We start from the raw sequence: 17603 nt of genomic DNA on the forward strand, positions 1-17603 counted from the left end.
GTATGCTTTCCTTTATTGGTCAGAGTATTGAGTACAGGCGTTGGGAGGTCATGTTGCGGCTGTACAGGACATTGGTTAGGCCACTGTTGGAATATTGCATGCAATTCTGGTCTGCTTCCTATCGAAAGATGTTGTGAAACTTGAAAGGGTTCAGAAAAGATTTTACAAGGATGTTGTCAGAGGTGGAGGATCTGAGCTACAGGGAGAGGCTGAACAGGCTGGGGCTGTTTTCCCTGGAGCGTCGGAGGCTGAGGGGTGATCTTATAGACGTTTACAAAATTATGAGCGGCATGGATAGGATAAATAGACAAAGCCTTTTCCCTGGGGTCGGGGAATCCAGAACTAGAGGGCATAGGTTTAGGGTGAGAGGGGAAGATATAAAAGAAACCTAAGGGGCAACTTTTTTTTACGCAGAAGGTGGTACGTGAATGGGATGAGCTGCCAGAGGATGTGGTGGAGGCTGGTACAATTGCAACATTTACGAGGCATTTGGATGGGTATATGAATAGGAAGGGTTTGGAGGGATATGGGCTGGGTGCTGGCAAGTGGGACTAGATTGGGTTGGGATATCTGGTCGGCATGGACAGGTTGGACCGAAGGGTCTGTTTCCAAGCTGTACATCTATGACTCTATAAAAGCCAAAGAATGTCACAGCATTACTTCGAAGAGTGGCAGATACGCTGGTCTTACAGCAATTATCCTATTATATTTGTATTTATCCAAATATGAATCACTTCTCTCACAGCTGTGTAACTACAGTCGCTACCCAAGACATACACCAATATTTCACATGACAGATTTAATGGAAACAGAAAAAAAATTTGGTTCATTCATGATTAAATAGTTAATAATAAATAAGATTTCTCCAAGCTACTTACCTCAGGCCATTTGATTAGCAGTGGTCTATTCTTATCTTGAAAAAGACATAGAAGTGCTGATTTCTGCTCATTTGCCATCATCTTGCTCAGAGTCTCATTTTCCTCACCCTCCTTCTCTAATACCTTCTCCACAAAACAGAAGGCTCAAAGTTAATTACATGAAATGATGCTAAATTGCTATAAATTACTGATCAGGTTTCAGCAGGTACATAGTGCCCAAATCTGGAGATCCTTCCCAAAGCATGATGCCAGTCCAGTGGAAAGTGCAGAAGGGATTTTACAAGAATGAGAGAAAGGATGAGCATTTTCAGCTGTGCAAAGAGACTGGAGAAGTTGGATTTGCTCTGCTTAAAAATGACTTGATAGGGGTAATCAGTGGTAAAACAGCTGATAACCAGAGGACAGACTGAAGACAATTCAGAAAGGATGAGTTTTTTTTATTATATAGCAAATTATGGTGATCTGCGATGCAATGTCTGAGGGAATGGTGGAAACAGGATTGAGCAGCATCTTCAAAAGGGAATCAAGATTATATACTTAAAAAAAAAACAACTCCAGAGCTCAGGGAAAAGAGCAGGATGTTGGGAATAATTTGACTGCTCTTTCAAAAAAGCCACGTGATAAATGGACTCCTCCTGCTTTGTACTGTTTATTTGTATGGTCTGCAAGTACATGTGGCCCTTTGACACACAACTAATTTCAAAAGATTTAAAACCATAAACTTTCTGATTATACTGACTGTTTAAAAAAAAGAGCAATTAGCAAAGAACAAACAAGTGGTACAAAAATATAAAATATTTAACTCTACAACAATTCCATAGGTACATTAAAAAAGACCAGGTAAACTAACATTATACTGTACAGAAAATAGGTCACAGGGTGGCATGAGAACTAGATTAACATTCTTCCGAGAAGGGAGACATGAGGGAAAGTAAACAAACTCGTCAAAGTCCAATTTGTTAAAAAAAAAATAATTCAAACGATATTTTCAGAACATGTGGAATGAAGTCCCTGAATTGCATTGAATATTTACCGGAGACATAAAGATGACACAAACTATGGAGCGACAGAATACTTGATACTGAGGAAGACTATTACAAACTACAAGAGCATTCATTAATCTGTCAAATTTGTCTAAAAATAGCAGACTTATTTCAATACAGCAAAATAAGGTGGTGCATTTTGTTTAAGTATCTATGGAAAGTAAGAGTCTGAATGAGGTACAGGCATAAAAGGAACCTAGGAGTAAAAATAGACAAATTACAAAGCACTTCACAGGTTAATATCGACAGGAAAAATTGAACAAAACATCAAAATTCATTACTCAAGGGTTAAAAAGCAGAGAAATGGAATAGGCTTATATAGAAGGTCAGACCACATTCTCAGCAGTTTCTTTATATTTTGAAAACATAATAGCAAAGGTGCAAACGAACTTTATTAAAATATTATGAGAATTACTGCTTTTTGGGAGAAATTTAACACAATTGGACTCTCATTGCTAAAATATCTACGGGCAACACGTGAGAGTTGCTTTTAAGGTGTGAAAGGGATTAATTGGATAGATTGTTAATCTCTTCTGAAGAAGTTCCTATGCAAGAAACAAACCAACAATTTTTAAAACAATCAGACTGAAGCTCATTGCTTGGTTTAGTAATCCATTATTTCTATTACCTGACACTGTACACAAGGCGAGTGATAATGTGGGAACTCAGGTGACTTTGGGAAATAAGCCTTTAGTCTATGCCACGTTTCAACAGACACAAGTCTTCTTTCAGTTTCAGATGTGCATAAATCGCCTGTTGAAAATATTTATGAATTATTAAATCTCAGTTTATCTGGCTAAATTACAAACATAGTGATACGTTTTTGAGCCTCAAAGGCCTTCCAAGTTTCAGACGTACGGTGAGCGGCAGATATAGGAGTTTCACCTACATCTTCGAAGACAAAATATAAGTTCTACATTTCTTGGATCAGTACCCTGGGAACATTCAACGTTTAAGTATTTAAATTAGGAACAGGAGTAGGTCATTCAGCCCCTTGAGCCTGCTCTGCATTCAAAATGGAACTGCGGCACCAACTTTTTCCCCAATAACATAAGCTCTAGCCAGCACCTCCTCTGAAAAACACGCACGCACAAACAACATTCCAGGTATCAGCACATCCTCTCTTAACTACTTGTAAAGCATTTAGATCCTGTCTTAAATAACGATAACAGCAACTGCACACAGTGCAGGTATGGTTATATTAATGCACTGCATAAATGCAACAAAACATCTGTACTTTTATATTTCATTCTCCTTGTTATAAAACAACAATCTATTTGCTTCCTAATCATTTGCCCTACCTGCATACTAGTAGGAGTCATGATCAGGATATTCAGATCTCCTTTTCTCTGAGTTCTACAATTTTTTTCCATTTAAATAATGTGTTGTTTTTCTATTCATTCTCAGAGTGGATGAGGTCACAATTTCCTACATTTCTATTTGCCAAATGCATGCTCAACCATGTAAACTATCTAGTGGATTTTTACCTCATGTATTTTTCTCCTCTTGGTTTAACACTTTTCTTCATATCTGATCTGACTCTATTTCAGTCACTAATTTATTGGCCTCTGTTGTTCCCATTTCTTTCTCAATCCTTTAATCTAATTCATTATCAAGATGCAGCATTGATCCCAGATACCATATTGCTCTTGCCATGCGTAATCAGCTCACATTTCCAGCCAAATGATACAAAAAAAATTTGAACAGAAAAAAAATCTTATAGGGACTCTGGAAAATGTTTTACTCCAGTCCAATATTTAATAATCAACTCGCTAACTAAAGAGAAAAGTAAGTTTAAATAAAATAATGTCACTGCATTAAAATTCTCTTACATACCATGTGGACAGACAAGATCTTCGTTAAAGTTCATGTCTTCATCATCATCCTTTTCTCCTATTATCTCGTCATCCCCTTCAACAAATTACAATGTTGGATGATTTCCCCCAAAACATACATAACAAAAATAAATGTCAAATTACACTAAATAGGCAACAGAAAAACATTAAATAGATACTTTTTCTTAAGCAGCACAACATTATCATAAAGGATCATAACAGAGACTTAAAATGAGGCAGCAGTGAGCCAACATAAACTTCCTTTAAAATCCTAATGGTAATTTTCCAAGCCATACACTGTGTTTTATTCCAACAGTGTTCTCTAAATAATATTTTGCACCTTTCAGTTACTCTTAAAAGCAATCACAGTACCTCTGTTAATTTTTTCTGATTTCAAGTGAAAAACCAGACAACTGAAAACCTTCCTCACATATGATTTGTTCCAAAAGATCAGTTTACTGACCCATGATAAACTGTTGTTCCATGAAGGAAGTACAACATAGCATCTTACTTTGATCAGAGATAGATTTGAGCTCCACATCAACACACAATGCAAGCTTGTAATCCAGTAATAGGAATGCTATAATGCCAAAAGTATCATCTTATAGGTGAGATATTAAAACTAAGGTTGCATCAATAATACATATGCATGCACCAGCTTCCATTTACGTATATTCTTTAAAATATTAAAACACACCATGCTGCTATTCAAAAATAACAAAAGAGCTCTCGCTGTGTCCTTCCAAGATTCCTCCTCCACGAACAATGCCAGGAATAAAGAAATTAACCATTTTCCACACTCCCAATAGATGCCTTCTGTTGTCTGAAACCCCACACCTCTCTACTACTCAGTAAATTCCCACCAGGAAACAGACCCAGCATTACACAGGCAGTTATCCATCCACCTCAGCCACACACACCTCATTGTTGGAATTAAAATACAGTAACACACTTTAGTGTCAAAGAACAGTTATACCTTGACTGCTCTCACCATGTTTCAACAAAATACCTCAAAGATGAAAAAGAACAAGTCTGATAATACAGTGAAGGAGGGGACATCCTAGTAATCTCTACAAATTATATTTCCTCGAAGTGCTAAAAGATGCATTCTCTGAATATGAGAAAGGTGCAATGATGGGAAGAATATGTTTGGGGTTACAAAGCCATAATTAGGAGGTAACATTGTGTTTCACCACTATACTGTTGCAAAATCCCCAAACAGGGAGGCTTCCTGAAGTACAAGTAGGTCACCAAACCAACAGAGTCTGCAGAAGAAACTTGTGACATAATGAGGTCAACGTGGAGTGAGAATGAGGAAAACTAAACTTGCAACATTCCAGGCAGCATAAGGTTTTATACAAGACGGGAGCAGATGTGATCCAATACCACAAAGGGATTCTCTTAGTGGGTGTGATTAACATACATGTCTTCAGAACCAAAACAAAGTCTGGGCAAATACCTACACAATGTGTAGAATGTCACACTGAATTACTATAAATTTCTGTTTAGTCCTGATGTAAAACATATGGCACAAGATCATAGAGCTCTATAGCACAGAAAGAGGCCCTTCGGCCCGTCATGTACACAATGGTCAAAAACACCCACCTAACTTTAATTCCATTTTCAAGCACTTGATCCATTGCCTTGTATGCCTTTACAATTGCACCTCTTACATGGTCTGATTGCTTATGCCTCTACCACCCTCACAGGCAGAGAGTTCCAGATTCTCAACACACTCTGGGTGAAATGTCTTTCCTTACATTTCCTCTAAACCTTCTGCCCTTTACTTAAATCTGTGCCCTCTTACCATTGATCTGTTCATGAAGGAGAGAAGTTTCTTCCCATCTACACTATCTAATGTAATAGACCTCATCATGTCTCCTCTCTTTGGAGGAAAACAATCCCAGTTTGTCCAAACTCAAACTCTCATCACAGCTGAAAGTCTCCAGCCCAAGCAGCATCCTCTCCAGTGCTATCATATCAACAACCACCACCATGCCACCTACCCGCCCTCCCCCACGCCGAAAAAAATTATGTCGATTCCACAGCTGCACGATTCTCTAGTTGTAGCATTGCCAATATTTTATCCAGTTTGTCTTAGCTGAAGGGTTAATAATAAGGGGCCATAATTTTAAAATGAAAGACAGGAAGTTTATAAGGGACTGGAGGAAATTTCTTTGTACCCAGAGGGTGAAAGGGGTCTGGAATGCATTGCTTGGGAGGATAAGCTGAGGCAAAAAACCTCAATGTTTTAATAGTACATAGACAGCATTTAAAGTGTCGTGGCATTCAAGGTTATGGACCTAGTGTGGGAAAGTGGGACTTGTAAGTAGTAATTATATTTTTGGCAGTACAGATTTGACGGACCGAAAGGCCTCTGCTTTACTGTACATTATGATCCTATGAATCTCACTGCTCTTAAACTTTATTTCTCAGCTAATAAAGGCAAGTATCCCACATGCTTTCTTGAAACTACTTTATCCAACTGTCCTGATAACTTTAGGGATCAGTGTGGATGCACACCCAGGTTCCTCTTATCCTCAATGTTTCCCACGGTCCTACTGTATTCTCTTGCCTTGTTTGCCTTGCCCAATGCATCACCTCACATATCGAGCCACATATCTACATAAATCAGTACGGATGTTATTTGCAGGAAAAGTGGCTGCGTATTTGTGAAGCATCCATACTTTTCTTTTTAAAACCTCACTTACTTAGCTGGATATTGGATTAGCTGCACGCTTATTAAATCCCTTTTGGAAAAATACCTTTGGCATGCAAATTGTTTAGGCCTTCTCCATTGCTTTTCCCATCAGTGTGGTCTGGGTCATCTTCCTTTCCATCCAACTGATTTAGTGCTAGTTGACGCCAACTTCGAAGTGAGGCTTTTCCCACCCAATATCCTTCATGGCTAGAAAAGAGGTGACAATTAGTTAGCCTTTGAAAAGGCACAGCATCTAATTAGTAATTAAACTTCAGCTGCAGTTCCTAGTGTAAGGCAGGAGAATACCATACTCAAGTTCAAATAATAAAAACAAAAAATGCCACTAAGAGCATAGGGCAAGTAAACTATGGCATTACTTGCACACGCACGTGACTTACTGTAATGTGTTTGGAGAGCTGTTAATTGTCTGCATCTTTGGGTCAAAAAAGAGGGGAAAGGTCACCCATCAATGAATGTTGTCCTTCTCAGAAGGTGATACAATATGAAGAATATGTTTGGGGTTACAAAGTCATAGTTATGAGGCAATATGGTGTTTCTCTACTACACAGTTGCAAAATCCACAAAAAGAGGGAGGCTTCCTGAAATACAAAGTAGGTCACCAAACCAATGGAGTCTGCAGAAGAAGCTTGTGACATAATGAAGTCAATGTGGAGTGATGTGCTGCAGCTGAGAGATTCTCTTTGGCTACCATCAGCATTGCCTTGCAAATCCATGCCCAGCCTGGTTATCCTGCATAGTCTGAGGGTGCTACATCCCTACAATCACAATGATTTTCTATAGCTGTGTTACAAACAAGGCAGTAACAGAGGTTAAATTAATGCAACAACACAAAAGAAACAGGTATAACTACTATGCTTTAACTCAAATGCAGAGCACAGATGTAAAACCAAAACTTTCAGAAAGCAAAGAACAAAATCTAGTGTGTCATACAAATTCATTGCAAAAAGCAACCTGGAAAAATGTTTCACCTACTCAGTAGCAAATGTGCCCAATGTTCATTCCATTGGAAGCAATGGAATGAAACTGGGCTAGTTTTTTTAATAGCAATTAGCTCATCACATGCACATTCTGGACTATCTACCACCCTTCCACATACATTAGCCATCACTCTAGTTGACTGATTTGCAATTTACACTTTGTGGTCACAATAGCATGTGTGTATCATATCATGGAATGTTTACTCACCCAAATTTATATTCTTGTACAGTACAACCTCAATTATCCGAACGAGATGGGTGGCGAATATTTTGCTCGGAAAACTGATTGTTTGGATAACTGTTTACGTTTTTCTGGGACCTTGAGATCTTGCTCGGATAATCCGAAATTTGGATAATTGACGTTCGGATAACTGCGATTGTTCTGTATATACATAACCAATGCTTACTAGTAAGATACATTTTCTAATGGGATTCAACACTACAGCTAATGAAATGCAGTTCATGCTCACACAAACTACCCTTAGTGTATGATTCAAAATTAGCAATATGTCACCATGAAAAATCACAATCTTAAAATAAATCCTACAGCTCAGGATCTAAGCATTTCTGTGCAAAAACTTCATAGCTACAAATATGTTATGAATGAAATAATCAAATCACTTAAAATGCTTTGGAACTGGACACAACTTTTGAAAAAAAAATTTATAAAAAATTTTTTAATGAAATATCACAATTAATTTTGTTGTCTGAACTCTCCTTTCAGCCAGATTCAACTAGCTATTTTTTCGTATCCTTTAACAACTTTGACAGCACCATGCTTAGCCAGATCTGCACTTTGAAGTGTGTGTGTAGGCTATTGCATTTCCAAGCAGGAAATCTACACATCAAAGGTTGAGGAGTGCAAAAAGTGTCCCTAAATCAAAGGATGTAAGATATTTGAAATGTCAGCTTGCTCAGGAGATAGCATTTATGCCCCAGTTAAATAATCATTAAAGCCCTATCACAAGACTGGAGCACATAACTTAGGTCAATGCTGTCCAATAGTTTAGCAACAGTCACATGTGGCTAATTGGAAGCCCTGATGTAGCAATTGCATTCTTGATTAGCAAATGTGAAATAAATGCTAGACATTCTAGGCTTGTGATCTCAGTACTCAAATTTGCATGGCATTCACATTTACACCATTTATTGGTGGCATGAAAAGTGTGAGTATTCTGCGATGGCTGTGTAGGATTTACTTCCTGTTACTCACTGCTTATCTGTTAAAATTGTGAGGAAATGGATGAAAACACTAAATCAACACCACGGAAACTACATATATGAACTGGGCAGCTCAACCAATCCGAATAACTTCAAAAGATGAGAAAAAAGTAATCATGATTTGGATGAGCCGGTGTTAGATTGGGGTGGACAAAATTAAAAATCACACAACACCAGGTTATATATAGTCCAACAGGTTTATATGGAAACACTAGCTTTTGAAACACTGCTGCTTCATTAGATAGTAGCAAGTGCAAACAGGAACAAGTGGCTCCCACCTGGTATCACAGTAAAGGAAAAACTGTGTCTAATCACATTCTGGATGGACAAGGCAATAATTGCAAAGTCAACACGCTCAGGAATGAAGGAAGCACTACACCCAAATGCTGGACACAACATGCAGAAGCTGCCAACTTTGGAAAATGGCAAAAAGATTTTGCATTTGTGATGTTTGTGAAGTAATTGAACACATGAAATCGATTTACCTACATTATGCGCAAGGTGCTTACCTGTAGTTAGCCAGGAATTCCTTTCTAACAACAGATTTAGGCTGGCATTTTTACATCGATTCATTAGAATTTCTTTTCCCCAAAGGCACTACTCCACATTTTACAGAGGGCTATGTTTTTATGATTTCAGAGCTCAGTATTCACTCTCACCAGCCATTAGGTGATGCAGTCAATTAGTAACAATACTTTCTGTAGTTGTGTTGATCACTAGGACATTCGGACACTCACAGCAGTAAATTTAGAAGAATTAATCAATATCCTCAATTATCAGCAAACTCTATTAAACTAAAACCACAATACACCAGAACAATTTTCTAGACACCACAGTGTTTAATCTGACACAAGACAAAAGGCAGATAAATGTGATATTAAGGGATATAGAAATAGCATACAGAAGTGGTATAGAGGTAAATGATCGGCCATGATCTAATTCAGTGGCGGAACAGCCTACTCCTGTAAATGATCGGCCATGATCTAATTCAGTGGCGGAACAGCCTACTCCTGTTTCCATGTTAAAATGATTTTCCCCCCCAAAATAACTGACACTTCCACACAAAGTCATCACCCAAACACAACTTCAACAGTCTGGGTGAGGTCAGAGCAAAATGGGTTTCTATTTTGCTATTCTTTTCAGCGCATCTCAGACTTAAAAGTAACAAGTGAATGGTGATTATTGCAATAACTCCCACTTCATTTTTCCCTCAATAGTAGCTTCTGAATTTATGTAGCTTTAAACTAGAGATTCCACATTCATTTGCAAGGAATCCATTACTTGACTGATTTCAAGTTCTTTTGTCATGTGCTGATTGATTATGTCTTTATTGACAGGTTTAAACTATTTTCTTTCCTTTGCAGCCATTCTCTTGCAGTCTCCTTGCCAATTCTGCTCATTGTTCCTTTAGGGAGAAGGTTCTGTTAAGTTATCCCCCATGATTGAAATTTCCTTGGCGGAATCTTGTGCTACACTCAGGAGTTGGAAGCAAGGTGGGCAGAAGCCAAATTGTGAGAGAGGATAAGTTCTTGACAATGGGATGGAAGTTCAAAATTAAGCTCAACAAGATTTAGTTTCCAGTCACTTTAAACCATGAAAGTCAGATAACTTACATTATGAATGGCCTGAGTGTTTTTTTTTGCATGAAAGTGAACAGAAACCGGTTGTACATTAGGCAGTGATGTGCTTATAGTGCAGCTTTTTACGATGGATTGCAACAATCTAAAAGTCACAAAATCGTTCACTGTACGTATAGACAAATACATATAGGTGTTTAGCAATGGGAATCAAACTAAACAACCAGCTACTAGTTACTCTAAAAGGTGTAGATGTTAACTTCAAACCATAAAAGGTGGGATCAGCACCAGTTATTTATCCTGTGCCAAGCAAAAGGCTTAACAGCAGTCACAAACTAAATCTATCAAACTGACAGCAAGAATAAACCTCAGAGGGTCGACAGCAGGATGCAAGTTGCCCTGAAGCAATAACTTCAAGACATGGATATGTGATACAGAACAAGAAAGAGCGCAATTTACAATTAAATGCTTCAATCAGACTGTATGTCAATAGAAGCTTAGTCTTCTCCTTTGGATAAAGCTTCTTCATTCAAACTCAGTAGCTGAAATACTTTAGTCTTAAAAATTCTCATTTTGTCATTGGTCTCACATTACCCAACTTAAAAAAAAACAAGTGAATTCCAATGTCTGTAGCATTAAAAATGCTTCAAATTCTAGCTATGCACGCATTATGATGAAACAATCAATATCAGCAATAGGGGATAAAAAGTAAACTAACTTGTGCCATGCATTCTGAAGGTTGCAAACCATTGGAATGCTCTACCCAGAGGGGTGTAAATATGCAATGAGTTGATTCAAGATATTCCAGATTGAAGAATTTCTGGACATTAAGGGAATCAAGGGATATAGTGACCAGGCAGAAAAGTAAAGTTGATAGAGAATATAAGCCAGTGTGGCAGAATAGGTTTTCTAGAGGTCAAATAGCCCACTGTTATTTCTTCACTGCTTTAAGTATTTACTCATGGGTTTGTTCATGGGATTAATTCACGAGTACACTGGCAAGACTTGTTCTTAAAACAAATATGACTATTTCATAGTCTGGCCAAAAATCTTGTTATGATTGGCATTACTCTTGGTTTTAGACTGCAAAATAATGTTAAACTTTCTCTTCCATCAGGATCTTGGACACCCAATTGGAAGAATAATCTGTACTTTATGTCAATTTTCAGGAGTATGAGGAGACACGAAATCAGAACTGATGTGACAATCATAAGGTGTGAATTAGATATCATGCTTTATTAGGTTCCAAGACTTTGTTTTAATAGTAAAATGTCAAAATCCTACAAGGAAATGCTGATAGTCACAACTCATGGAAAAAAAAATGTATTTCATCTACAAGCTTACAAGTTGAAAAGAAAGAAGTTAAATCCCTACGATGATCACCTGGAAAAGTGTGTCTGGAGAAACCTCGAGTCTCCTGAGTGACAACGTCTCTCAGGCTTCCTTCCCTCTTGATGGAACATTCCTTCAAAGATGCAAGAGCAAATCAGGCATTAAGTGAAAGCACTTTGTGCTCCAAAAGGCAGCAGATAAAGACACCGGTGTAGTAACTTGCACAGCATTCAAGCCAAAAATCTCATTCCTAAGAATGAGGAGATGGGTGAACACAGCTGCAGCTGCAAGTGCCAATGGAGAAAAGTGACAACCCCCAGCAGCAAAGCATCTTTAATAAAGTATAGGACCATCCCAAGTGTTCACAACAACTTATAAAGCATCACTTCAACTCAATGTCCAGGGATTAAAGCCTTTTGGCAGTACACAATGAATCACAGAAAATTCTAAGGTCCATGTACTCTGCCCTCTTGCTGTCCAAGCAGGTGTAATTGATAATACTCTTTAATATACCTGTTGAAGTTGGCAATCTATTTTCCTCTTTCAACACCTGAAAGAAGTTACTTCAAAATCTGACTACCCGCAATGCTTTCTCAACTTCACTAAGAATCTAGCTTCCTTGTTCTGATATCCAAATCACTGGCTGATCCTCAACATTAAAAATGAATAGCATTAAATCTGATGCCCAAAAACCATCATAACTATGACAGATAATCTATTAATAATGTCAGAACAGGTATTCACATTGTGATACATTTAGTAGCCAAGGCATGAAGGTTTCTGTTCCAAGATAATTTTAAATATTGCCTGATGCTCTAAGGGTAGTCTGCTTTTTAACTTCGAAAGAACATAATAAATCTAAGAAATCGAAGCGGGCAGTAGACTAATAAAACCCTTGCTAATCTTGACCTCAACTCCACTTGCCTGCTGTTTATCTTAACCTTCAATAACCTATAATTTAGAATCTCCCAGCAGTGGATAAATTCAATGATTTAACTTCCACAGTTCTCTGGGATTAAAAAAAAAATCTAAAGTTTCATGACCGACAGAAATTTCTCATCTCAGCTTTAAACGAGAGACCCTTATTCTGAAACTAATGCCTAATTCTAGATTAATCGATCGTCTCAACATTTACCCTGCCAAGACCCTGCAGAATCCAAATGTTGCAATAGGATCATTTTCCATTCTGCTAACCTTTAAATAGTATAGACTCAATTTGCTCAAAATCATAATCTGTCCTTGCAAATAGCTACCTAACATAAAATTTAGTAATACTAGTTAGATGAAACTAGGTAAGAATAAATGATAATAAATACATGCAAGCAAGCACAAAGTCACAGAATGCATTAGAAATTCTAAAATAAATAGATTAACAGAACAACACCAAAATCAACATTAAAGGACAAACTAACTTTCAAATGATTAGAATCAAGTTCTTGCCATTTAAGCTGAATGATGGTTTCAAAACAAAGTACCTTTGCAATGTGGTCCTGGTCAAGTTGGAGATGATTTTGTAATCTTCATTTAACTGATTTTTTAATCTAAGAATCCTGCATTTTTCCACCACACAATCTCTACATAAAGCAGTAGCTAAAAATAAGAAAATAATATATTTTATTCAGCAATAGTTAATTTACAACATTTTTACTTTTATTTTGTTGTTACAAGACTAAGACTGTTACTGATAGTCACATCCAAATTAACTTTAGTGTTTTATATTTATCTCAAAAGATGCTTCCAGCTGTTTAACAAAGGATTTTCTTGGTAAAGGTAAGGCACACAAGAATACAGAATTATAGCTCAACTGGATGCCCAAAATATTAAAAGCATTACAAAACAGGGTACAGTTGTTAAGCAGGCAAAACTCAACTGCAGATAACGAGATAGAACAGGGGCTGAGTAGATTACTGTGGAAATGAAACAGGCAGGAAGAACATTAAAGTAGGTGCTGGAATATCATCATACAACATGTTTGCTTAGCCACATTTTCAACTTCAACTCTTCCCTGCACCCTGCCCATAAAGTTCAGGTACATGCTTAATAAGGCCTTGCAAGGAATATTCAGTTGATTAGCACAACATGCTTTGGCGCTTCACAAGAACCACATACAGCATATACCAGGCTTGATCAACAGGATTCTATATAGTGCAGAAAACTGTTGTGATCCAAACAAATAGATCAATAAAAATAATTGGTTGTCAGCTTCCCAAGGATGTTCAAGACAGTACCATACACGTATGCAAGTTTGTTATTTCATAATAGTCAATCGAAATACAATTTTAATCACTAGCAAATGGGTTACTCTTCATTCTATATTCCTTAAACTTTCTTGTATCTAGTATAATGTGCACAAAACAAAGGGAAAGAAAAACAATGAAGACACCTAAGTAGAAGGCTGAAATTTTGCCCCAAAAGTTAGAAAGAGGTTATTGCAAATGGTTCATTGCAACCAAAACAGCCAGTAAAACATTTCATTTTCTCCTTCCAAATGCCAATAATAGAACTTCTGTTGTTTTCCTGAAGACACATTTTGTCCAGATTTTTCACCGTGCACTCATTATGACAATATGAAAGAAATACCAGCATAAGCATCATGTGTATACTGCATAAGAGTATGCTTTTTGGTTGGCAAGTGGACCTAACTAGTTGGAGGCATTGCCACAGGGAATGTACTTGGGAGAACTTCTCTTAGCATTCATTTTAATCATCTGAACTGCACGCAAAAATCTTAAAGGGAAGGGGGCAGAAACAGAGACAGCGGTATGCAGGCTTAAATCTTTAAAGATAGTTAGACAAGTTGAGAAAGCTGTTGAAAAGACAATTCTTGGCTGCTTAAGATGGAAGCATGAATATAAAGCAAGGAAATTATGCTAGACATGATAAAATAATTTTAAAGGGTCTGCTAGAGCATCAAGGTCATTTGTGGACACTACACTTTAGAAAGAGTGCAGAAGCAATTTGCTAAAATTTCACCAAACATGGAGAACTTTAAGGTTGAGAATGCTGTTGAGGGTGGGGGTGGATTTCACAGAGGATATTCAAAACTATGAATGATTTTAATAGGATAAATTAGGAGAAATGGTTTCTAGTGGCAGGAAGATTCTTAACTCAAGGAGACAGATTTAAAGTGTTTGGCAAAAGAACCAAATGCAACATAAGAAAAAATATTTTTAAAAATCTGAAATGCACCATCTGAAAGTGAAGCGAATGCAGGTTCAATAGCTACTTTTCAGAGGTCATTGGATAAATATTTGAACAAAATAAATTTTCAGGGCTATGGGAAAAGACACGTGTACAACTCTTGGATAGTTCCTCTTGGTTCTATTATAGATTTCAAGCTTGTGGTTTCTTTACTAAACAGCTTCAAGATCTACTTTGCTTAATGTTTTACAATGCTGTCTTTCCATAGACATTCCTTACGCATTAAGATCATTACAACAGTAACTAAGAGATTTCCAATGGGGCAGAAACCAAAATATAATAATACTTAATTTACAGACATTTGGGAACATATACACTATATCTACCTAATTAACAGATATAGTCCCTTAATATTACTCAGGGTGATAAGAACTGAAGACAACTTAAGCTTCATTTAAAAGGCCATACTGTTATTTCATTCTTGTTCATAGTACAGATCCTTCGGCCCTCAATGTTGTGCTGATCTTTTATACTACTAAGATCAAAATAACCTACATACCCTTCATTGTACCAACTTCTATGTGACTATGTGCTTAAATGTCCCTAATGTATCTGACTCTACGACCACTGCTGGCAGTACATTCCACGCACCCATCATTCTGAGTAGAGAACCTACCCCGGCATCTCCTCTGAACCATCCTCCAATCACCTTAAAATTATGCCCCCTCATGATAGCCATGGGAAACCTTCTCTGGCTATCCACTCTATCTATGCCTCTCATCATCTTGTACACCTACATCAAGTCATCTCTCATCCTTCCTTGTTCCAAGGAGAAAAGCCCTAGCTCCCTCAACTTTTCTTCATAAGACATGCCCTACAGTTCAGGCAGCATCCTGATAAATCTTCTCTGTACCCTCTCTAAAGCTTCCATATCTTTCCTATAATGAGATGACCAAAACTGAAGGCGTTTAATTAGGTTCCCCATGGTAGGCTCATTCAGACATTAAGGAGGCTTGGGATACAGGGAAACCTGTCTGTCTGGATACAAAATTGGCTGGTCCATAGAAGTCAGAGGGTGGCGGTAGATGGAAAGTATTCAGCCTGGAACTCTGACCAGTGGTGTTCTGCAGGGATCGGTTCTAGTACTTCTGCTCTTCGTGACTTTTATAAATAACTTGGAATGAGGAAGTTTGCCGATGACACGAAGGTTGGTGGAGTTGTAGAAAGTGTGGGAGGGCCATTGTAGGTTACAACGGGACGTTGACAGAATGCAGAGCTGAGCTGATAAGTGGCAGATAGAGTTCAACCTGGAAAAGTGTGAAGTGATTCATTTTGGAAGGTCAAATTTGAACACAAAATGCAGGGTTAAAGGCAGGAATCTTGGCAGTGTGGAGGAACAGAGGGATCTTGTGGTCCATGACCACAGATCCCTCAAAGTTGCCACCCAAGTTGATTGGGTTATTAAGGCAGCATATGGTGTGCTGGTTTTCATTAGCAGGAGGATTAAGTTTAACAGCTGAGAGGTTATGCTGCAGCTCCATACAGCCCTGGCATCCTTTTTTGATGCTTGCGAATAGGGAAAAAAACGTTGAAACCAATGCACGGTGGCCCAGTGGTTAGCACTGCTGCCTCACAGCGCCAGAGTCCGGGGTTCAATTCCTGCCTCAGGCGACTGACTGTGTGGAGTTTGCACGTTCTCCCCGTGTCTGCGTGGGTTTCCTCCGGGTGCTCCGGTTTCCTCCCACAGTCCAAAGATGTGCAGGTCAGGTGAATTGGCCATACTAAATTGCCCGTAGTGTTAGGTTAGGGGTATGGGTGGGTTGCGCTTCAGCGGGTCGGTGTGGACTTATTGGGCCGAAGGGCCTGTTTCCACACTGTAATGTAATCTAATGTAATCTAAATCAATGCAGTGAAGATGAACTCTGATGCTGCAGGGAACCAGAAATATTCACAGATAAAAAGTGGTTGGGAACCTTTTTTGCAACTCAGAAGTCAAAATAAATGATGAAACAATCAACAATCCCATAGTTGATGTCACTTGGATTCACAATTTCCCACGTAACCTGGAGATGGGCACAGATTCCTGATTTATGGTTATGACACAGAATACTCAACAAACTGAACTTGCAAGACTTTAAGCTTAAAGCTACAACACAATTGCCCGAACAAAATGAGGAAAGGGAGTTCAGGACAGAGCGAATATTAGACAGACTGGATTAAAACTATTTCTTTAGCATGAAAATGACAACAATGGTTTTGAAGAGAAAATAGTCTCAGAAGTTCTATTGAACGTTAGCTAGCAAGGACAACTGGATAAGATGGTGGTGGCCAGAAAATAAATGGGAAAAGCATCAAGATAGATCATAATGAAAAAGTGAGCTTCAGATTGAAGGGCAAACAATTTGGGTGAGACTCCAAAAAAATGGATGAGGATCTGGACAAGAGACACCAAGCAAAAGGCAGGATGCAGTTGCACAAATTGAGAGTTCAGAATGGATGTGGTGAGAGAGAATGTTTTATGGCAGTCATTTGTACAGAAAAGAAGGCTCACTTTGTTTAATCTATGGGCGGCACGGTGGCACAGTGGTTAGCACTGCTGCCTCACAGCGCCAGAGACCCAGGTTCAATTCCCGCCTCAGGCAATTCTCTGTGTGGAGTTTGCACATTCTCCCAGTGTCTGCGTGGGTTTCCTCCCACAATCCAAAAAATGTGCAGGTTAGGTGAATTGGCCATGCTAAATTGCGTAGTGTTAGGTGAAGGGGTAAACATAGGGGAGTGGGTCTGGGTGGGTTGCGCTTCGGTGTGTCGGTGTGGACTTGTTGGGCTGAAGTGACTGTTTCCACACTGTAAGTAATCTAATCTAATCATGATTAATCA

The 17603-nt window shown here is 38.3% G+C and overlaps 1 protein-coding gene across 6 annotated transcripts in view; it reads right to left on the minus strand.

The window, feature by feature from the left end:
• usp48 (ubiquitin specific peptidase 48) overlaps window positions 1-17603 on the minus strand; it is a 156365-nt gene that overhangs the window by 55940 nt on the left and 82822 nt on the right. For 4 of the 6 annotated variants that reach the window (XR_006309253.1, XR_006309251.1, XR_006309254.1 and 1 more), the window contains 5 exons: window positions 13061-13175; window positions 6522-6664; window positions 3758-3832; window positions 2550-2674; window positions 879-1004 (listed from right to left, as the gene is read on the minus strand). Coding sequence is in view for 2 of the 6 variants with exons in the window: in XM_043675525.1 (XP_043531460.1) it covers window positions 879-1004; window positions 2550-2674; window positions 3758-3832; window positions 6522-6664; window positions 13061-13175 (584 nt within the window). In the remaining 4 variants the exon portion in view is untranslated. The remainder of the gene's footprint in view (window positions 1-878; window positions 1005-2549; window positions 2675-3757; window positions 3833-6521; window positions 6665-13060; window positions 13176-17603) is intronic. The other 2 variants (XR_006309252.1, XM_043675526.1) reach the window with 1 other exon arrangement.

The sequence above is a fragment of the Chiloscyllium plagiosum genome, chromosome 34 (genome assembly GCF_004010195.1).
Source record: "Chiloscyllium plagiosum isolate BGI_BamShark_2017 chromosome 34, ASM401019v2, whole genome shotgun sequence".
Lineage (NCBI taxonomy): Eukaryota > Metazoa > Chordata > Chondrichthyes > Orectolobiformes > Hemiscylliidae > Chiloscyllium > Chiloscyllium plagiosum.